Here is a 19,602-nt window from a genome sequence, read left to right as displayed (position 1 = left end):
CTTTGTACAAACAAAAGAAGATGCACCGCTTGAATGACAAATGTACAACACCAACTCTCCACTCAATTTTCATCGATCGACCTCACCAAACACTGCAATTATGGTCAGCCGCTATGCCACAAAGTGGATTGAAATTACTCACCCAAGTCCATCGTTCCGATAATTGCCACGGCATCAGCGAGCAAGTGTCCTCTTGAGATTTGGTCAAACCCTCCGAGATGGGCAAAACCTGGAGCCCGGATCTTGCATCTGTAAGGCCTCTCACTCCCATCACTAACAACGAAAACTCCCATCTCTCCCTTGGGAGCTTCAATTGCTGAATATGTTTCTCCAGGTGGCACAGTATATCCCTTGGTGAAGAGTAAGAAATGGTGGATCAAGGCCTCCATGTTCTCCTTCATCGCTGCTCGAGGAGGTGGCGAGATTTTATAATCTTCGACTCGAATCGGACCAGCAGGCATCTTATTCAGGCACTGGTGGATGATCCGGAGGGATTGCCGAAATTCTTCCATCCGACACAAGTATCGATCATAGCAGTCACCATTCACTCCAACGGGTACATCGAAATCAACCTCTCCATACGCATCGTATGGTTGGCTTTTTCTAACGTCCCATGGAACACCAGAGCCTCTCAGCATAACCCCAGTAAACGAATAATTCAAGGCATCAGCCGCCGAGACAACCCCTACTCCCTTCGTCCTGCCAATCCAGATTCGATTATCGGTCAACAACTCTTCGGTCTCATCAATGCGGTCACTGAATTGGGTAGCCCATTGATAAATGTCGTCGAGAAGTCCGACGGGTAAGTCTTGGTGCACTCCTCCAGGACGGACATATGCAGCATGGAGGCGGGCCCCTGAAACTCTTTCATAGAATTCCTGCGCGAAGTTTAGCATTACTACAGCAAATACAAACATATTTACTCACCATAAGCTTTTCACGTTCTTCAAAACCCCATAAGAAAGGAGTAAGTGCACCAACATCCATTGCATGAGACAAGATAGACATGAGATGGTTAAGGATTCGCGTGATTTCACCAAACAACGTCCTAATCCACTTTGCCCGCTCTGGAATCTCAATATTCAGGAGCTTTTCTACTGCCAGTGAGAAGCATTGCTCATTGGTCATCATAGAGACGTAGTCCAGTCGGTCGAAATATGGCAATGCCTGAAGATATGTCTTGTACTCAATTAATTTTTCAGTGCCACGATGTAGCAATCCCACATGAGGATCTGATCGCACGATTTCCTCTCCATTGAGCTCCAGGATCAACCGCAACACACCGTGAGCAGCAGGATGTTGTGGACCGAAGTTCACAGTGTAGTGTCTGATCTTCCTATTCTCAACCGCCTCGCCGTCCAAATTCGAGTCGGGGGTTACATTCAGATGCTGAGGGTCTTCGGGGTTGGTGGGATGGGCGAAGTGCTCGTCGGTGGGGATGAGTCTCGTACCAGCATATTCCTCTGCATATCGTCTCGAAGGTACAGCAGAGAAAGCTCGAACTGAAGCTCGTGGCGCAGAGGCTTTTGGGAGTGCAGGTCGCAGGCAGAGGCGTTTGGCATTGCGGCCGGCCAGCCGGGTGAGTGAAGCTGCCATCGTGATGATGAGGTCTAGGGGAGATTGGTGATTGTGACCAGACCTCAAGGTTCGACAATTGATTTGAGGAGGGGAGATTGAACCTGAACGATTGAGCTTCAATCGATGACCTTGAGATAGAAATAAGGTTCTAGCTAGTGGCTGCAGGCCGACTAAAATTGACAGGGGTCAACTTGAGCATCGAAAAATTGTTTTGCGACGCAGACCCCGCCATACAAAATCAACACCATAGAAAATGGCTCCCTACCAAGCTCCCTCCCAACCCTCGCAGGAGCAGCTGGAGCGCCGACGAGTATGTAACAGGGTCTGTTTATTTTCTGTAGTTTCTAACATTATTTCCAGTTAGTTGGTGTCAACGCAGAAACTGTTACAGACGTTTCTTCCGTTGATTTCCCCGGTCACTATCCAGGCGAAGACCATTCTTGGGATGCTGCGAAGTTCAGAGACAATTTCCAGGTCAAATTCTACCAAAATGATCCTCTCGAATCCTCCTTCTCCCTTATTGGGTTAGATGCCTCCGTCGCCAACGCTTTCAGGCGCATTCTTCTATCTGAGATCTGGACTTTGGCGATTGAATACGTCTTCGTATACAACAATACCTCCATAATCCAAGACGAAGTCCTGGCGCAGCGGTTAGGCCTGATTCCATTCAAGGGCAACAAAAAAGGGCTGCGGGACTTCCTGCGGCCTTACCACAAGCCGGAGGAAGGGTCTGGGGAGAAAATCGAGGGATACGATTACAATACGATCATTCTAGCATTGAAAATCGAATGCACGCGCAACGACCAAGCAGCAAGAGGAGAGACGAACCCGCACAAGGCATACCATAACGCACACGTCTATGCAAAGGATATCGTGTTCAAGCCTTACGGTGAACAGACAAAATACTTCTCCGGAGAAGGTGCAATCCAGCCTACGAATCCGGATATCTTGATTGCCAAGATGCGTCCAGGTCAGTGTATCGACGTAGAGATGCATGCTGTCATGGGCATCGGGAGCGATCACGCCAAATTCTCACCGGTTGCTACCGCTTCATACCGTTTACTACCATCGATACAGATCCTGAAGCCAATCATCGGAAAGGATGCAAAGAAGTTTGCGGCGTGCTTTCCTCAAGGTGTGATCGACTTGGAACCAGTGACCAAGAAGGACGCTTCGAAGAAAGGCAGTGGATTTGAGGGACACGAGGGAGAGATGAAGGCGGTTGTCAAAGACGCCATGAAGGATACTGTCAGCAGAGAGTGCTTACGGCATAAGGAATTCGAGGGCAAGGTCAAGCTGGGAAGAGTCCGCGATCATTTCATATTCTCTATTGAAAGCTTGGGGCAATTCGACAGTGAGGAGCTCTTCATTGAGTCGATACAGGTTTTGAGGAAGAAATGTTTAGCACTGAAGGAGAACTTGTCAAATATGGTACGATAGATCACGCGTCACAAGCATTGCAGGAGTTGGGGGCAGGCGTTGGATGGCTTCCTTGATGCTATCTAGAGATAAGACCAGGCTCTCTTAGAGTCTGAAAGCCTGAATCAAAAATGGCCACTTTCATAATTCGTGTCTTCATGATATCATATGCAAGTGTCTTCTATGCCAGAAACCATCGCCTCATGATACTGAGAATGCTACTGGTTAGCTACCATCCGTACCAAAGGGTCATTTAGCATGGCCGTTCGTCTCCGCCTTGACAAACTCGCTTGTAAACTTCAACCTGAACTTGAAATCGACTCTGCCTAGTGAAGGATCGGTGACTCCTATTTCATCCCCATTTCCAACCAGATCTCCCACCTTCTTTTCCAGATTTGGTGCTGTTTGCAATCTCAAGCTTTCTGGACTCTGCATGTAGAGAGTTCGGCCTTCTGCCCTGATAGATGGCTTCTTCAGCTGTGCTTCTGGTCTTGCTGCCAACGATTCAATGAATTCTTGTAATGTCAGGTTGGGGTCCACATCGAGGTTCTTCGCCATATTCCCACACACAGGACAGTCATCTTTTTTCTCGTGCTTGAACGTGTATGTATAGATACTGTCGTTCCCACTGTACATCATGTAGTTCTCTTCTCCTCCTAGTGCTGGATTGGCGTTGGTGGCGATCTTGAATGCTTCGTTGCAACAACTTGCGGCAATAATGGCATTTGTCGATGCAATAGCCGGAATGATGTTCTTGACAACGCCTTGCGTAAGCGAGTAGGTGACACCAGTGATATTGAATTCAGCGGCCCGAGCCAAAGCCTTCTTGTATAGCCAGGTGATATGCTCCGGATCATCGTTGTCGAGCTTTGGAAATGGCTTCTCTTGCTCCCATGCCATGATATGTGCCCATTCGATACAGTGCTCAGGTTGCCGCGGAATAGTAGCCAGCGTGCAAAGAGGGACAGCAGCGCGTGGAGCATGCATGTCGAGCTGACACTCTATACAAGATGTCATGGTAGGGTAGATAACCCGTGACTGGCCCTTGAAACCTGATGCATGCTTAGCTGCGGCTTCCTAGTTGCTTTAGGTCAGAACACATACCCTCAGTACCTCCATCAATCAATGGCTTGAAGCTATCTGGGTTGTTCATATCGACCAAATCGACAAGCGTAGAGTTGATCCATCTCCTAGCTTCGATGCTGTCCAAACCACAGATAACGAGTGTAAACTGCATGTAGAAATCCTCGTCTTTGTCTTGTATCTTGCAATTATGCGGCGTGATGGAGACACCCTTGACTCTCTTCTCTACGAATTTTGCTGCCACCTCTGCTTTGGACTCGCCGACATCGCTTTGGCGGAAGAGAAACTGTCGGTTGAGATTGGAAACGTCGATGGTATCTGTATATCTTGCGTAAGCCCAGCCAAGCCCAACGCGTCAATGGAAGATAGACTTACCCATATCAATGACATGTATCTTCTTGAAGCCGGAAAGAGCTAGGTTCTTGAGTATTTCGCATCCAAGACCTCCTGCACCACTACCTACTGTCAGCAGGTTCAATCTCTCCTCATTATGTCCAGGCAACCAACATAACTCTGCGTAGAATGTTAGCAAGTCTTCCAGAACAGGAAGTTCCAGACTTACAATACATTTATCTGCTCCATATTCGTTGCGGCGGCTTCGCTCGCATCAAATACATCGGGATCTGTGAAAGGACCGCTGTTCCTGCGGACATTATCGAGGTATTGCCTGGGAAAGGTCAGTTTGAAGGCAGATTCTGAAGTAAGAGATTTGCGACATACCATCGGGTGGCCATTGTTGACGAAGGTGCAAGTATTGTGCCAGACACCATGACTGGTTGTGACATCTTGAGGAAGCATAAACATACAACAGCTTAAGAGGGGAGTATCGAAGTTTAAAAGCGAAGGCAGCCTTATCGTTATCTGCCTGCATGACTAGCGCCTCACGAACACTAGGTAACTGTACCTATCTTCTTCTTGAATCACAAAGAAGCCTTCCGAACACATCTGAGTTGCAAAGTTTGGTTCTGATGTAGGCATGGATAGTCTACTCACTCCTGTGAGTACTTCTTACAAGAACCAGGAACAAAACCCCCCCGATGCTTTAGTCGAAGTTTTCAAGCCAGTCGCAAAGTCGCAAGCTCCTTCTCAAGTAGGAACACCGGTTGAAGCTTTGGAGATACTGCGGAATGAGCCCGACTATGAAACGTTAGTCTTAACGTTAAATTATCTGGATGAAAATACTGAAGGGTTTGTTGTCACATCTCCGAGTCCACTTGCAGCTCAGATAGTCAATGCCCTGGTCTCAGATGTCGTTCCTACTTACTGGGTCATCTTCCACGAGCCACGCAAGGCAAAGAGCTCAGAAGTCGCACCAAGAGGGAAGCTGAAGTCTTCATCCGAGCTCGAGCTTCTCCTGTCCTGTCTTCGGAGTGTGACAGGTTTGAACGCAATCTTGCTACGGTTGAAGCAACATATCCAGGAAGCCAAGGCTCGCAAGAAGGAAGTTGGCGGGCATAATGTTCAAGACAGCTTGAGCATACTGGTTCAACTTCTACAAGCTCTTCTCCAAGGTTCCAAGACGGTCTATATGTTTTGGATGCAAATTTGTAAAAGCAGTGATGCGGTTGCAAAGCAGAAAGCCGTGTGGAATGAGCTCCTAAGTGCAATAGCAGGGGGCAAACTTTTAGGCATTGCTGCTGAAGCCGAAGATGTTATCAACGACCTGAGTAAAAGTGTCCAGGAGAGGAGCTGGGCAGCAGATGGCAAGCAATATGGCCTCTGGCTTGCTCAAAACATTTCTTACTGGGCAAAGAAAGCATCTCCAACATCTGAAAACGGATGGAGCAATTGTGGAGAGTTGTTGGGGAAATCACTGCGTCTAGGATACTCAGGTAAGAACAAGTGGCATATTCGGTGAAATCAGTACTAACAGAAGTCCAGACACTATCGTCAAGGAGCTTCTGACTTCACTGGCACTCGGCGACGCTAAATACCAACCTCACCTTGAGAAACTACTAGAAAGCCTCTCCAACATCGAACAACGGAATGTACTTTACACGGTCTTGAATCTTCTTTCCCGAGACTATCTATCAGCGGCCATTCCCACTGAGGATAACTCAGAGTGGTGGCAATCAGATTCGAGGGCAATCTCCGCAGCCGCAGGTCTGATTACTGCGGTAATCGCCAAGGCAGAAACCAGGAAAGCCAACCTGGTTTCTTGGTTAACCAATTCCTCTGGAGCTGGCGTTGGAGAAGGGATTGCTATTCGTCGTGCTGCCTTGGTAACCATAGCTGAGAGCAAGTCTGATGTAGAATCAGTATTTGACAAAAGTCTTTCCCAGTTTGGTAACAAATTGTATATCAAACATACTCCCACATTACAACAAGAAGGTGGGTCTCCATATTGTAGCTACCATCTGTAGATACTAATGCATCGTAGTTCATGCTCAAGTTCTTTTGCTGGCAGCTGGCTATGTCCACCGAACGGCACCGCTGCGTCTCACAATGATGATGAGATCGGGCAGCCATCTTGGCGTAGTCTCAAATAGACTTGCTGCATCATCTCCTCGTGCCAGGTTTCTTGGCATGGTTGTGGGTGAAGCTCTTTCCAGCCTTGTAGACAAGGGAGACAAGCGAATGGATTTCAAAATTGATGAGATGACCACTTCAGAAGCGAAATGGTTCAAAAGCTTGGTCCATGTTAAGGATATGATAGGACCCATTCAGGGTCTGATAGATGGATCCTTGACGAAGACATCTACGCCCAAAAAGGCTCAAGCTCACAAACCAACATCGAAGCCGACATCAGCGCCTACAGGATCCAAGATTGTTGCGATTGAAGAGATCGAAGACGATGACGACGATGAGGAACAGGAGTCAGATGACGATGGCTTGGTACCATATCAGAAACTAGATTCCGATGTTGAGGATTCGGACGAAGATGCGACCCTAGTTACTCGTAACAAGCCTACAGCCCCAGTCTATGTCCGTGATTTGATCACATACTTACGAGACACGGAAAACTACGACCGACAGAAACTAGCTTTATCAACAGCAGCACCACTGATCCGACGGAAAGCCAACTTTGGTACAGAAGTCTCGTCTCACGCCCAAGAATTAGCTACACTACTCCTAGGCCTTCAAGATAAGTATGAGATTGAAAATTTCCAAGACATGAGAATACAAGGCATGATTGCCATTCTCATCGCCTTACCTCTCAAGATGGGACAATGGTACTCTAAGACCTTCTTCGATGGCGACTACTCTCTCTCTCAGAGAGCCTCCGTACTCACTACCCTAGGCCTTGGCGCTCGCGAACTAGGAGGTTTCGGTTCGGAAGATGAAGCTCTCACCGCTACTTCCAAAGCTATTCCCAATGCCTCATTTCCGTCCAAGACTCTCCCAGCAAGCATGCACAAAATCTACGCCGCTCCTTCACCCACACACAAAGGACCCCCGTCTGCACTCGACTCTCTATCAACACAACTCACCAACACGATGATAGCACCCATGGCCGCCACCCTAGCAGACAAAATAACCGGTCCCTCCATTCTCAAAATTCGCACCTTCAGCTCGCGTATGGCGGTCGAGAAGAAACGGAAGAAGCCCATCGCCAACAGCCTCGCCAAAGTGGTCGCAGATGGGTTCTTCTTCCCTCTGACCGGGCGCTTCTTCATTTACCTCAAAGCTTATGGATCATCAAGTTCAAACGTCATATTCCAGCCTTATCTCCTTTCTTTGTTCATCAAGACGTTATCGTTACTGTTACATGCTAGTGGACCGAATACGTTGAGCCTACCACAGATGACGGCTGAGTTCTGGGATTTGTTGCTGGGGCTGAGGATGCAGGGTGTGGGAGATATTGTGGTTATGGAGGCGTTGTTGTTTGGGTTCATGACTATACTTGAGTTGAATGAGGATAAGAGACGGCTGGTTGATGCTCACGGTCGGCAGATGTTGGAGACGCAAGAGTGGGTTGAGGGTGTATTTGGAAGGGTTGGAGCTGGTGGAAGTGAGGAGGATGAGAGAGTTAGAATGTTAGCTGCGGGCGTGCTGGTCAGGATTAGAGAGATTGTAGAGAAGTACCAGGCTTTGCTCATGGGAGATCTTGCTAGCTTCTGATGAGGCCTAGGTAGTAGCAAGTTGTAATCACGATAATGGCTCATAGTCTTTGAAATGGTATCATCATTGAAATGTGTCTGCCAGCTGGTCATGTCCAGCTACAAACGCCGCGCTATGATTTCGTAGAGTTCGTGGCAATTCATAATCTAACATGCAAGTTATTGATCCCAAAAAAGCCGTTGGCCGTGCTGAGCGTGCTTCATTAAGCCGTCTCAAATCATTACTCCAACAAATATCTGAAAACCATGCAGCTTATTCCTCCGAAACTTTGTCCTTAGGCTGATCACGGCGCATGGACCCACGCTTTTGGATTAGATCTGTGCTTTCAAAGATGTTCTTGAATGAGCCGAGTTGAGCAGACATGGAGTTCATCATGCGATCGATCTCATGTGCCACGTCATTCTGCGAAGCAGTACCACTTAAAGTCGCAATGGACGGAGCCTCTGGAAACGGGGGTATATTGTACGTAGAGTCTCCCATATACTGGCCAGCATTTCTGGGCACTGCTTGAGAGTCTGGAAGACGTGGTGGTGGCATAGCCATAGAATCAAATGCCTTATTGTCACCATTGGGAGCCCGAACTTGAGATGTGCCGTTTCCGTTGGTAGGCGGATTTTTGACAACGTAGTAACCATCTTCATCATATTGTGCAGCTTCATGGGCGGTTCCTTCGGCATCAGAGGCTGAGAAATCGGACATATCCCCACCATCCCTGAGTGTGTTGCCGTTGCGGAGCTCGTAGTTATTTGAGGAGTCTTCAGTGACATAGATAGAAGGTTCCCGGCCACCACCTGAAACAGAAGGCTGATAGAGCTGCTTCTCAAGCTCAAAGGGATTCGCAGACGCAGGAGTCTCGCTCGTAGTGGATGCAGCATCGGAGTTGGCAGTGGAAGGTCGATATTCTGGGATTGGATCCGGAAGACTCATGTCAAGATCTATAAGAGATTGCATTGATAGACGATCCGATGGCAAAGTGGACTGTTGGAGGCCTCCACCGAATGCACCTATTCCTATTGGTTCTGTTGGGTGGTGGACTAGGGTGGGTCGACTGCCGGAACCAGGAGTCACTGCAGGACGAGGCAGTTCCCATGATGAAGGTGGGAATCTGGACAGCTCGGGATCTGCTGAAGCTGGTGGAGCCATGGAGGGGAATTTCCAATCTCTTGTCTGCCGATTTGAATTTACATCTGCTGGATCGCTCAAAGCTGGTCTGCTGAAATCTTGAGCACCATAGTCGTCTTCAATGCCGTCATTAACACGTCGGTTTGCGCGGATTGTGTCCATATCGTGGAAGGTTGAAGGGCCAGAGTCAAGGTCAGGGACATTGAGATCAATCAATGTGTCTCTGATGGATGTTTGTGCAGAATCATCTCGAAGTGGTAAATCGGAAGTAGGTGGTGGCTGCATGGGCCCACCGTAATGAAGGCGACTATTTTCCTCATAGTTAGACATGGTGTTTGGGTCGAAGATCTTCTCAAGCGGTGCAGGAAGGCGTGCAAGAGCTTCCGGAGGTGGTCGTCGTCTAGATACTTTGGCCGGTTGACGTTGGTTAGGGCGACTAGTCTCTTCCTCAAAACCGATGGCGGCGTCGGGTCCATATGCGTCTATGACATCTTTCAGACCGTATTCATGAGCTACTTCCAGGTCAAAGTTGGCAGTTGTGCTGAAATTCCAGCCTTCGTCAAGAGGTGCAGCGGATGATACGTCTGGCTGTGCACCGTGTTGAAAGAACAAGGACTTCCGGCTCCCGCCACGTGCTTCCCACACCTTAAATGAACCAACCAGAGTTCGAAGACTAGATGCTGGAAAATTCGACTCCGTATTGATAAGGTACGGGTGCTTCTGAATTGCCTCAATCATGGGTCGGGCTTTGGGGTCTTCTTGGATGCAGAAAGCGACAAGGTCCTTAAGGCCTTTGGAGAAGCGAGAGTCCTTCGTATCTTCGAGTCTTGGAGTTTGTTGTTGAAGTGCGGCACCTAGTAGTTCGACACTGTACTGATGAGCAAATGGAGGAGAACCAGTTGCGAGCTCGAACACCATGCACCCAAAGGCCCAAATGTCGACTTCCTTGCCATATGAAGTGGTCTTCGCATTGAACAGTTCAGGTGCCATCCAATGAGGAGTTCCAATAATGGTAGATCGCTTGTCCATCTTGCTTTCAACAATGCCTGCGACGCCAAAATCGCATAATTGTACGCTGCCTTGTTCGGTAACGAGCACATTCGCACCTGTGAGATATTAGCAGAGTATCTTTGTTCGCACGGAGCATTGAGCTTACATTTGATGTCACGATGGATGATGCCAACCTCATGAACATACTTCAAAGCTAGAGCAACCTCGCGCAGAATCGGGATGATCCATTTCTCATTCAATCCACCAGGACTTGTGGGCTTCATCTATTGGCGAGTCAGTTTCATGAATTCAAAATGTGACCTTTTCCCCCTTACCAAAGTTGCAACACTGCCACCACCGCAATACTCAGTGATCATCCACATAGCCTTGCCAACCGGTAAAGCCTCGAGCACATGATTGATGTTCTTGGCATTGTTCTCACTGAGCAGTCGAAGAGCGTTGACCTCCTTGAGGAATTCACTGTAAGAATCGGCCTGACGAGGATTGACGGTATCGCTTTCATCGATATCAATAATCTTGACAGCAACGATGGCAGCCGTCTTCATGTCCTTTCTGTTCTCACAATCAGTAAATTATACACGTGATACTGTGGTTGATCAACGTACCCTCTGTAGACGCGACCGAAGCTGCCCTTGCCAATCAATTCCTCTAGCACATATGGAGGTGGATCCTTCCCCTTCTTCTTGCATTCTTCGATCACCTGAGCCTGAACTTTGCGCGCATCCTCGAAAGCCTTGATCTTGACCAGACTGGTCTCCTGTGGACGAACTTGAAGGCGATTGTCCATCGCGGCGATGGGATCCGAGAGACGTCTTGGAGAAGTTGGTGCTGTTGTAGGTTGAGCTGGGAAAGTTTGAGGTATGAGGTTCTGTGGTTTGAGATTAGCGAGGGTGAATTTATCGCGTTTGTGGGCAGATTTTATCAATGTCCGACCACTTTACGCGACTTTTGCCGAGCAGAACCATCCAAATGTCAATAGCGGGATTTGACTTACTTCTATAACCTCCTCCTCGACATCCTCCACCTCTTCTTCTGCCACCTTCCAGCTTGGGAGGATCAATGGCCGCAGCCCTCGTCGTGCCAGCTCTGGCTGGACTTTGTAATTTGGCCTCAGCGGCCGCAGCGGCTGCGAAGGACGCACCAACACGAGGGGTCTGTGACCCTCCTCGAGACCCCTGTCCTCCCCGGGACATTCTCCTTCTTCTTCCTCCAGAGGAAACTGGGGAAGATTCTTCTCTCGTCTGATGTCCTCGTCCTCGTGGGACATTGCCAGGCATCTATAAACCTCGAGGTCGCCAACCTCCCCTGCCTCAAATGGCAGTTTCCCTGCTTTTGAAGATATTAGTATGCACTTGACGTCTCAAGAGGAACTGCACACTTACCTCTCTTCAATGATTGTACCCAAGCCAGGTACTGTGACCAATACTGGTCACGATTCTTCCTCTTGCTGAACAGCCTCTTGTAGGCTTTAGACTTCGTCTCGTTGTCCCCCACGAACTGGTTCGCCAGCAATTGCTGGTATCGGGCGACGCCAACCTGTCTTTTGTAGTCTTTAACGTCGTCCGATTCTTCCATCTTGAACATACATTCGAATGTGTCGATTGTATAAAGCAGTGAGAGCTATTGCGGCGCAAGTATGTCGGATCGTTGTGTTGTGCTTGTTGATATTGGCAGATCGAACGTTGAGATTTTTCGAGTTCGCACCCACTCGATTTTGGTTCTGTAGCCTTCGTTCACTTGTATACGTCGTAGTTCAACAAATGAGCTAGAGGCAGTTCTGGGGGGTCTTTCGCATCACTTGTACGCTGATGTTTGTAGCTTCCGTATCTTTCAGCCGGTTTTCTCCTTGTTGTGCTTGCAATCTCAGACCTCTCTAGATCTCTGCTTATCCGGGACACACAGAGCGATCTATATTCACGCGTTTGAGTGGCGTCATTTCCATAAATTCACGCAAATTGACGTCGGTTAGCTGTTTTATTCTGATGTTGAAGCGCTCAGAGTTCATACAGAAGTATTGACCATTTTGTGCTGTGATGAACATACCTGTCACTCTTCCCTCTACGCATTCTTCTCCTTACTTGCTAGTCTTTGCCTTCCTTCTCTAGGTCTCGTGTTTGGCCCCGTCTCTTTCGGCCTTCATTGCGGGCGGTATTGCACTCCCATACTCCTTAACGCTCAAGAAGCTTGGGTCGATATTCCAAAAACCAGATGATATCATATTGTCTGAAGGGCTGCTTCTGTGTGTTTGAATGCTGCACAAGCCCCTCCCCTGGTCTGATTCAGGAGGTAGGGGTCTGAAATCGAGAAGCAAGTGTAGACAGAGTTGTTTTGTAGCTTTGAGATGGTACAATAGCGAATTCGGGAAGCAAGTGTAGAGAGAGTTGTTTTGTAGCTTTAGGATGGTACAATAGCGAATTCGGGCTAGTGTCATGGCTTTGTTGTCCCCTGATGCTGTCGAACAGTATTGTGGAAGTGTTTCGCATAGTTTCTGGCTAGAAGTCTTCCCAGTGAAGGCCAATGAACCATCAGGGACTGGTCTTAATGATGTCGAGTACCTGGAGACATAAGGGTGTCCGGTGCAAGGTACAAGTTGTGCTGTTGCTGCTCGAATACCACACGTTGGTGTCGCTTGCTGAAGCTATACTTGGACCAGGGCCTATTGACTATTCTTGCAGCTCTGTGGCACATTTGTGTCAAGGACCCATGTCCAGTAGACATAACGTTGCTCGACTTCATGATAGTTCTATGGATGTTGCTGGAAGTGATGCCCAGACCCGGCCATGCAAAAGAGATGTAACAGAGACGGAGGATGGAGATAGAAGATCTCTTAAGTAGCTCATGTAGCCTATCGTATGACACGTTAGCGTGAATAGCTTCAGTCAATGAAAGAGGAAGTACCGACGAGGCTATAAACCCCTTCCGTTATCGAACAGGAAGTACCCACGAGGCTACGAACCAGAAGGACGAGCCAGCCAATGCGAGGTATCTCTTGAGATCTCGAGTTACATTGTCCGGCAAGTTGTAGGACACGCGCCCAATTGTTGTGAGTTGTGATTTCGAACCCTGCCAAAGGGAGGCCACAACACGTAGATGACTTGATGAGGAGGTATGATTGCGAGATGTTGGTAGCCAATGTCAAGCACGTTGAAGGACGTGTAGATCTGGTACCCATTGTGGCCATAATCGACGAAGTGGACGTGTCATCATAGTTGCTACTCTTGAATTGTTGACTCAGGCGCTTCTGCTGCTGGCAAAGAGTTGTCAAACTTCGAACCAATGGTCTGGCAAGTTCCAAGACAAGTTCGAAGAGATGATGATACAGTCCCTTCGAAAAGGAGATTGTGCTGCCAGATATGCCCATCTTTGATATCGAGATGTTAACGTGTGAAAACAGATCTAGACCTCGTCGATTTGTCGCAGGATGGTAGGAAGGGATTCGCAGGTGAGTCTAGTAGCTCTTATGGCACGTGCGTTAAGAGGAGCTATTAAGTTGGATGGATGTCGATGAGTGTCGAGATCTGAGGAAAGGGATCAGTCAGAGAGATGAAAAATTAAGGGTCGAAGTTCTGTGCTAGAGATCTGCGGTTGGAGGAACCCTCCGGAACAGCTCCACGATTCTTATCCACGTGATAACGTCACGTGATCGCCTCTGCCATCCTCCACCTGGGCTAGAAAATTCGAACAGTAGCAGCAAGCACGTAAATCAGAATGGAGAATGCTTGCTGCGGTCAAAGATTTTGTATTCCGAGCGTCGAAATACAATGTTTATTTTCTGTCTCCAGCGACCAACAATTGCACACACAATAGAACTAGTTAGTATCTTGTCCAGATGGAGAAAATCCCTTCATCTACATTATACTGACCTGCAATTCTATCACAAAAAGTACGAACAGCCGAGCAGAGAAGTCGACGGTCGTTCCTACCCTATACAACCTGTCTGGAATATATCCTAAGTTACTAAACCACCCCATTTCGAAACTTGACGTGATTCTTCTCTAACAACAATGTTCGGCGCTCTACCGGTAATCGATTCTACCTATCATTTCTGTCAAAGGAAGATGATTCCGTAGTTTCTAAGCTATATTGCCAATGGGCTAGCGGTGTTCATTTTTGTCTACTTTTTAGTTATCCTCTATCCAAATCCTCCTCTTCAAAGGACAGCCGAAAGGGTTTGATTTGCCACTTCAAGTCTTTGTGGCACTCTTCTATCTGAGGTAGGCTTGTCTGTCTCTGCTTTCTAATTCTGCATAAATGATCATGTAGCTTGCCACTTCCCTCCTTGCATGATCATCTGCCCACCAGCATTGTCTTCCAAAGCTAAGTAAGATCTTCACGTCGATCTTTATTTGACACTGCAACCATAGTAATTTAGAGTTCAAAAAATCAGCACCAGAACGCAGTCTTAGTAGGCTCTACTTCCCAGAAGTCTACAAGAGAATGATATTATAGGAGCCCGGAAGGCAAAGGTAATTAGTTCGGAGCGAGGTTCAGACAGATATCAAGCGTCTCATGAATGCAGCAAATCAAGTCAACAATGAAAAGGCAGGTGTTGTGTGGTATCTAGTTTTCATTCCTCAAATCTCATCTAGCTACCGCCACCTCTCTCGAAGGCTCTAAGATCTCTATGCGTGTGCAAAAGCAAGATCTAACGGCCCATATCGCTTCACATGGTAAAGATCCTGCACGAAATAGTACAAGATATCAGAACGCCTCCAATGTGCCAACCAGGCATTGGTCCTCGACGCTAACTTTTTGATTATGGCCCTTATTTTCCTGCTCGCTATGCCTGAAATAAACGCCAATGAAGCAACGCTGCGCTGTTGTATGGACCAAAATCGTCCCAAATCTTATAGTATAAAAAGGAGATTCATTCGTCGTCGCTGTCCGTCGCGGTATTATCTTCGACTTCTATCTCGTCTCCATCCTCCTCATCGCCACTCTCTTCGTCCTCATCCTCATCTTCATTAAGGCCAGGAATGCCTTTCCATTGGACGTAGTCGGCATCGACCCACTTCTTGCTGACAGGGAGCTGGTATGGATCGAAAGGGAAATAAGCATCGAGCTGATGCCAGCTTTCATTGTTTCCACCATTGCCAGTGTCTCGTAAAGCACCATTGGCATGGCTCGAGGAGAATTGGCTCAGGCGTATCCGCTTGTTGGTCTCGAGAAGCGGATAGACGTACATGAAGCGAAGATGATGCGCAATCTTGGCAAACTCGGCAACAATCGGCGGCGAGCAAATCTTGAGCGGGTTAAGGTTTGAGTATATCGTGCGGGAGAGTGTCTCCTTAACACCAGGAGTCCAATCTAGGTCCTGGTTGACAAAGCCTAGAGGGTCTTCCTCCTCCAATACCTCACTAGACTCAATGAGGTCTCGCCACCTGAAGCAGAAGATGTACAGTAAAGCCTGAGTCATGGCATAGAATGTACTGTAGCGCTTCAGGTCGGGCCCACGGCAAGTGACCTCATTATCACTTCGAATGATGTCCAGGTTGCTGCCAATGAGCTCAAAGACCGTCCGGACAACATGGGGCTGGACATGTGCGCCTCGGGCAACGAAGCTGGCGAGATATGCTGCAGAGGATTGTCTCAAAACAGCTGGTCGGCTTGACTGAAAGGCCAATTGCACGCATGTTCCAGCAAACTGGTCCACAAGATGCTCAGCGGTTTGTGCGAAGTGGAAAAGTAGAAATTGCGTGTGTCGTGATCGATATGTGGGAAGGATGATATTGACGAAATGGTTGAGTAAAGTTTCGAACATCGAAGCAGCTTCCACACTGTTCGGATCAGCGAAATATGGATTGTAGATGTTGAAAAGGAGGTCGAGTATTGCGTCCATCTTCTCAACATTCTCGCGAATTTCCTTGACTCGCTGTGAGTCGTTTTGTTCCTCGCTTGTCACCGAGTCGAGGTCACTGTCGGAATCGTCCCTGTCTTCAGCCTCAGTGGCAGGTGCATTGTTGAGTGTCAGTGCCTGAACGATAGCCGTTGCAGCTTCATCGTCCAGGTCTTCCAAGTCCACTTGCATCTGCACGTCGATTTTGACGAGACGGTCTGTGACAAGGGCGAATACATCCGATTTCAGCTCTGGCGCGTACTCAATAAGACGAACCAGATTGGTGATGTATGTTGTGTGCTCCCGCTTGGAGTCATCTGGAGAAGGAAATTTGGTGTTCAAAATCGGTGATAAGGTACCGCTGGCGGAAGGAATCAGTCGTAGGAGGTATTTGAGGGCGGCATGAATCCTTGATGCCAACTGATCACGGTTGACATCAGGACAACCTGGAAGACGACCGCTTGAGAGTCTGACTGTAGTACAACTTAGAGATGTTACTAATTTGTAATGCAAGAAGATCTTACCACCATAGAAATGCGACACCAGCATCTCAAGGACCATAGTCACGTACGCGCCCTGCGCACTGGCCAGACTACCCAAGAAAAGAATGTATGCCTTAACAAACCCCTCATCTCGGCCCATCCATTCGCACCCAAGAACTGCTTTGACTAGGTCGGAGCAGTTCTTGTTCAGCATTGAGGCATGGCTTGTGAGCGCAAGCACGTATGCCTTGATATTCGCCTTTGCGTCAGCCTCGTCGTCGTCTTCGTCCTCAGCACGCCTCGGGGCAAGGACCTCCTTGATTACGTCGTAGCCCTCGCTGTCGCGCTTCAGATGCGCCTGAAGAGCCCTCTTGACCTCCCCTCTGACGGACTCGAGACTTCTGCCCTTGACCTGGTACTCCTCCATGACCTTGGTGTCGACAGTCGGGTTAAATGTAACCCGCGCTCTCTTACTCGGACTAGGTGGTGCAGAGAGGATATCATCGTCGAGACCAGCATCATCCACCTTGCGCACCGTACCAGAGACTGTAGCACGTCGAAGAAGAGGCTTGATAGGTTTTGCGATCGGTGTAGGCGCAGTCGCCCTCATGATGGGAACAAGGGGAACCATGGTTTAATCGCGACTCCTCTACGGGATAAACAAAAGCTATGTGTTATCATGGGATCGTTCTGGAGGAATCGAGGTCGGATAAAGCGAATGTCGAGAGTTGTTGCAGATGTAAAAAAATCGCTCGTGTGCCTATCTTAAAATATTTTGAGGGTCAATCAAGGGATCCACTTGGGCACGTGCGCTAGTTGAATGCGGACCCCACGCAAGGCTGGAGACAAGGCTGTAGACGTTTGCGCCGACGTGATATCAAAGATGAATTTCTTTGAGATTTGATCTTCTGTTCTAGTAGAAATGCTTCACTGTCAATGTATAAGTAGACACTTCATTTGCTCATCGCTGAAGAAAGTATATGGGTTACCTTCTGGTAAGAGTATATTTCTAGATTCTTCACCGAGAATATGTAACATGCCATGCCGAAGATATGGAGACTTTAAGACATGACTTGCAGTGCCTCTTTTTATCATGGCATCATGAGAGCTTTGGCAGCCATCAAACACCTCAACTGTGCCTCAAGAGTTTGCGTGTGGGCACGTAGTTTGTACAGGTCAAATACATGATATTATACTGGCAATTGTCTGAGGACTGTTTATCCTACAACCCCACTGTTGTTATCGCCCAGGTCATCCTCCATCGACCATGAGCTACCCTAAGGTCACTGTCGTATGCTCACATGAGCGAAGAAATCTAGCGCAAAAATAAAATCCTCCGTACTTTTGGCCCTGTCCGTCGTGTACATCTCATAGGTATCTGAAAAGCCAACCTCACCCTGTCCGTATCCACGGCCCATCCCAACACCAATACCTTATAGTCAATACACCCACAGAACATATCCTTGGCATCCTCCCGAGTAAGAACACCTGTACGCCCGTGTCTTTGTTGAAGTTGCTGTAATCTTAGTAGCCTTCGCCACCCGTTGCTCCATTGTGTCCGCTTGAGACCTGGCCACCATAGATGTTTCCATAAGAGCCACCGTCATGGTCTGCACCCTCTCCCGGTTGGCCGCCAAGGATATTGTTAGTTCCTTCCGGCCCGCCTGCAAAGGTCGTTGACGAGGTCGCGTTTGCGGCCCCTCCTGATCCTCCTGCGGCTGCCGAGCCAAACCCTTGACTACCAGGTCGGTTCTCGCCTCGGGTTGACTGAGTCTGCTCCGCAATGTTAGTTTTGTTGCTGAGTAGGACTCCCATAACTAGTTAGTCATAGGCGGACAACTCACTTCTCGATACTTAGAGAGGTAAATCTTGAGTGCCTCAGCATAATTCTCGAAACCAAGGGAGGTCATTGCAAATAGGATGTCCTCTCCATTGACGGTCTTTCGCTTCTCCTGATGGCATTTCTCGGACGCTGTGGAGGCAATTAGCCAGAACAGCAAGTGGTCTGGGCGGATAGGGGACCAACCTTCGCTTGTTATGAAGGAGATGAACTCGCTCACGCACTCCTGCATGCATTCCTTTGCTTCTTTGGCGATTTTGGCATTCTCGGGAAGGGCCGTTTTCATAATCCTCGCAACTGGAGCAAAGTTTCTTATGTTAGAATCCAAATAATCATCTTTGGAACCTTTCGAAGTTTTGGACGTGGAGGAGGGTGCCTGAGGGGACGGAGACGAGGAGCTGTGGGACATGATAGGACATATGATCGCAGTAACACAACAAACTTGAAGCGTTTGCGCACCGAGCTCAATGACTGGCCAATTCAGGAACATCCGCGAGCACTCGATACAGGTCCTCGAAGCGGTGCCAGTCACGGCGAGCTTCAATATGCGGAGAATATCTGGGTGGGCAAATCAGGAAGAAGGGGGACGACTAACCATTTGCTATTGGAAGCCAGCGATCTTGCTCTTTCACCTCGAATTCGTAGGCCAGACCTGAGGAGTGTGGGTCTTGATTCATTTGCGCATCTGGGTCGTCAGGCGACTGTACACCTTCGTGCTCCGTTTCCTTTGGAGGACTCGCGGACATGGCTTCCTGTTAAAAGGCTTGCTGCAGCTCTCGGATAGTGGCTTTCTGGAAATTCCTTGGTTGACAACGTGGTCATTGAACAACGAAGACTCCGTTTCGAGGCGAAGTTATGCAAGACCTGCGTCAGATCAAGCCCTTCTTTTCTGACCTCGCGCTATCCAGAAGCGGATGGCCCCGATGCAGGCCTTTGGGGCTCGGAATAGTTGGTGAAAGAGAATGACTGCTTGCTGCAGGTATCCTGCATTGTCGCGTCAGATCTGAACAGCTAACTATAGAAGGATTGAAGGGAGCAGGGCTGGCTACACGCACGTCTGCACTGGGTGCTGGAGACCGCGGGGAGTATTTTAGAAGGCGAAGCTGCACTATGCGCCTTGCATTAAGGCAGAAAAGGGTCGAGTCGGAGGCCGCAGTAGCGGATTGGGA

General features: G+C 48.5%; 9 protein-coding genes across 9 annotated transcripts; 3 read left to right on the top strand and 6 right to left on the bottom strand.

Moving 5' to 3' along the window:
• Positions 1–27: 27 nt before the first annotated feature.
• On the bottom strand, positions 28–1,700 carry LY89DRAFT_606697 (NADH-ubiquinone oxidoreductase-like protein 49 kDa subunit). Its single transcript, XM_018210430.1, has 3 exons — positions 928–1,700; positions 143–878; positions 28–92 (listed from the first exon to the last, which is right to left on the bottom strand). Exons 1-3 carry the CDS (start codon positions 1,594–1,596, stop codon positions 70–72), a joined length of 1,428 nt encoding a protein of 475 aa, XP_018076638.1. The 5' UTR covers positions 1,597–1,700; the 3' UTR covers positions 28–69.
• Positions 1,701–1,811: 111 nt separating this feature from the next.
• On the top strand, positions 1,812–3,366 carry LY89DRAFT_714112 (putative DNA-directed RNA polymerase I and III subunit Rpc40). The gene is made up of 2 exons (XM_018218104.1): positions 1,812–1,888; positions 1,939–3,366. Exons 1-2 carry the CDS (start codon positions 1,832–1,834, stop codon positions 3,016–3,018), a joined length of 1,137 nt encoding a protein of 378 aa, XP_018076637.1. The 5' UTR covers positions 1,812–1,831; the 3' UTR covers positions 3,019–3,366.
• On the bottom strand, positions 3,247–4,865 carry LY89DRAFT_693715 (uncharacterized protein; the record flags this gene model as incomplete). Its single annotated transcript, XM_018216656.1, has 5 exons — positions 3,247–4,049; positions 4,102–4,398; positions 4,456–4,535; positions 4,643–4,747; positions 4,801–4,865. 5 exons carry the CDS (start codon positions 4,863–4,865, stop codon positions 3,247–3,249), a joined length of 1,350 nt encoding a protein of 449 aa, XP_018076636.1.
• Positions 4,866–4,989: 124 nt separating this feature from the next.
• On the top strand, positions 4,990–8,268 carry LY89DRAFT_292418 (uncharacterized protein). Its single transcript, XM_018206520.1, has 3 exons — positions 4,990–5,912; positions 5,962–6,411; positions 6,461–8,268. The coding sequence occupies exons 1-3, from the start codon at positions 5,057–5,059 to the stop codon at positions 8,140–8,142; spliced, it is 2,988 nt and encodes a 995-aa protein (XP_018076635.1). The 5' UTR covers positions 4,990–5,056; the 3' UTR covers positions 8,143–8,268.
• LY89DRAFT_636142 (kinase-like protein) lies at positions 8,166–11,108 on the bottom strand. The gene is made up of 4 exons (XM_018211476.1): positions 10,881–11,108; positions 10,590–10,827; positions 10,421–10,538; positions 8,166–10,370 (listed from the first exon to the last, which is right to left on the bottom strand). The coding sequence occupies exons 1-4, from the start codon at positions 11,060–11,062 to the stop codon at positions 8,395–8,397; spliced, it is 2,514 nt and encodes an 837-aa protein (XP_018076634.1). The 5' UTR covers positions 11,063–11,108; the 3' UTR covers positions 8,166–8,394.
• Positions 11,109–12,333: 1,225 nt separating this feature from the next.
• On the top strand, positions 12,334–13,218 carry LY89DRAFT_680416 (uncharacterized protein; the record flags this gene model as incomplete). Its single annotated transcript, XM_018214077.1, has 1 exon — positions 12,334–13,218. A coding segment is annotated over exon 1 (290 nt), but the record flags the coding sequence as incomplete, so codon positions are not given.
• Positions 12,929–13,700, bottom strand: LY89DRAFT_292421 (uncharacterized protein). The gene has a single exon (XM_018206521.1). It carries the CDS (start codon positions 13,634–13,636, stop codon positions 13,151–13,153), a length of 486 nt encoding a protein of 161 aa, XP_018076632.1. The 5' UTR covers positions 13,637–13,700; the 3' UTR covers positions 12,929–13,150.
• A 1,128-nt stretch (positions 13,701–14,828) lies between these two features.
• Positions 14,829–17,324, bottom strand: LY89DRAFT_714108 (RNA polymerase I-specific transcription initiation factor-like protein rrn3). Its single transcript, XM_018218103.1, has 2 exons — positions 16,636–17,324; positions 14,829–16,584 (listed from the first exon to the last, which is right to left on the bottom strand). Exons 1-2 carry the CDS (start codon positions 17,222–17,224, stop codon positions 15,143–15,145), a joined length of 2,031 nt encoding a protein of 676 aa, XP_018076631.1. The 5' UTR covers positions 17,225–17,324; the 3' UTR covers positions 14,829–15,142.
• Positions 17,325–18,117: 793 nt separating this feature from the next.
• LY89DRAFT_728436 (histone-fold-containing protein) lies at positions 18,118–19,179 on the bottom strand (the record flags this gene model as incomplete). The annotated part of the gene is made up of 4 exons (XM_018219263.1): positions 18,118–18,366; positions 18,438–18,565; positions 18,620–18,991; positions 19,029–19,179. 4 exons carry the CDS (start codon positions 19,177–19,179, stop codon positions 18,118–18,120), a joined length of 900 nt encoding a protein of 299 aa, XP_018076630.1.
• Between the last annotated feature and the right edge of the window lie 423 nt (positions 19,180–19,602).

Source organism: Mollisia scopiformis (assembly GCF_001500285.1).
Source record: "Mollisia scopiformis unplaced genomic scaffold LY89scaffold_3, whole genome shotgun sequence".
Lineage (NCBI taxonomy): Eukaryota > Fungi > Ascomycota > Leotiomycetes > Helotiales > Mollisiaceae > Mollisia > Mollisia scopiformis.
Note: the sequence above shows the minus strand (reverse complement) of the source record. Positions and strands in the feature narration are given on the sequence as shown.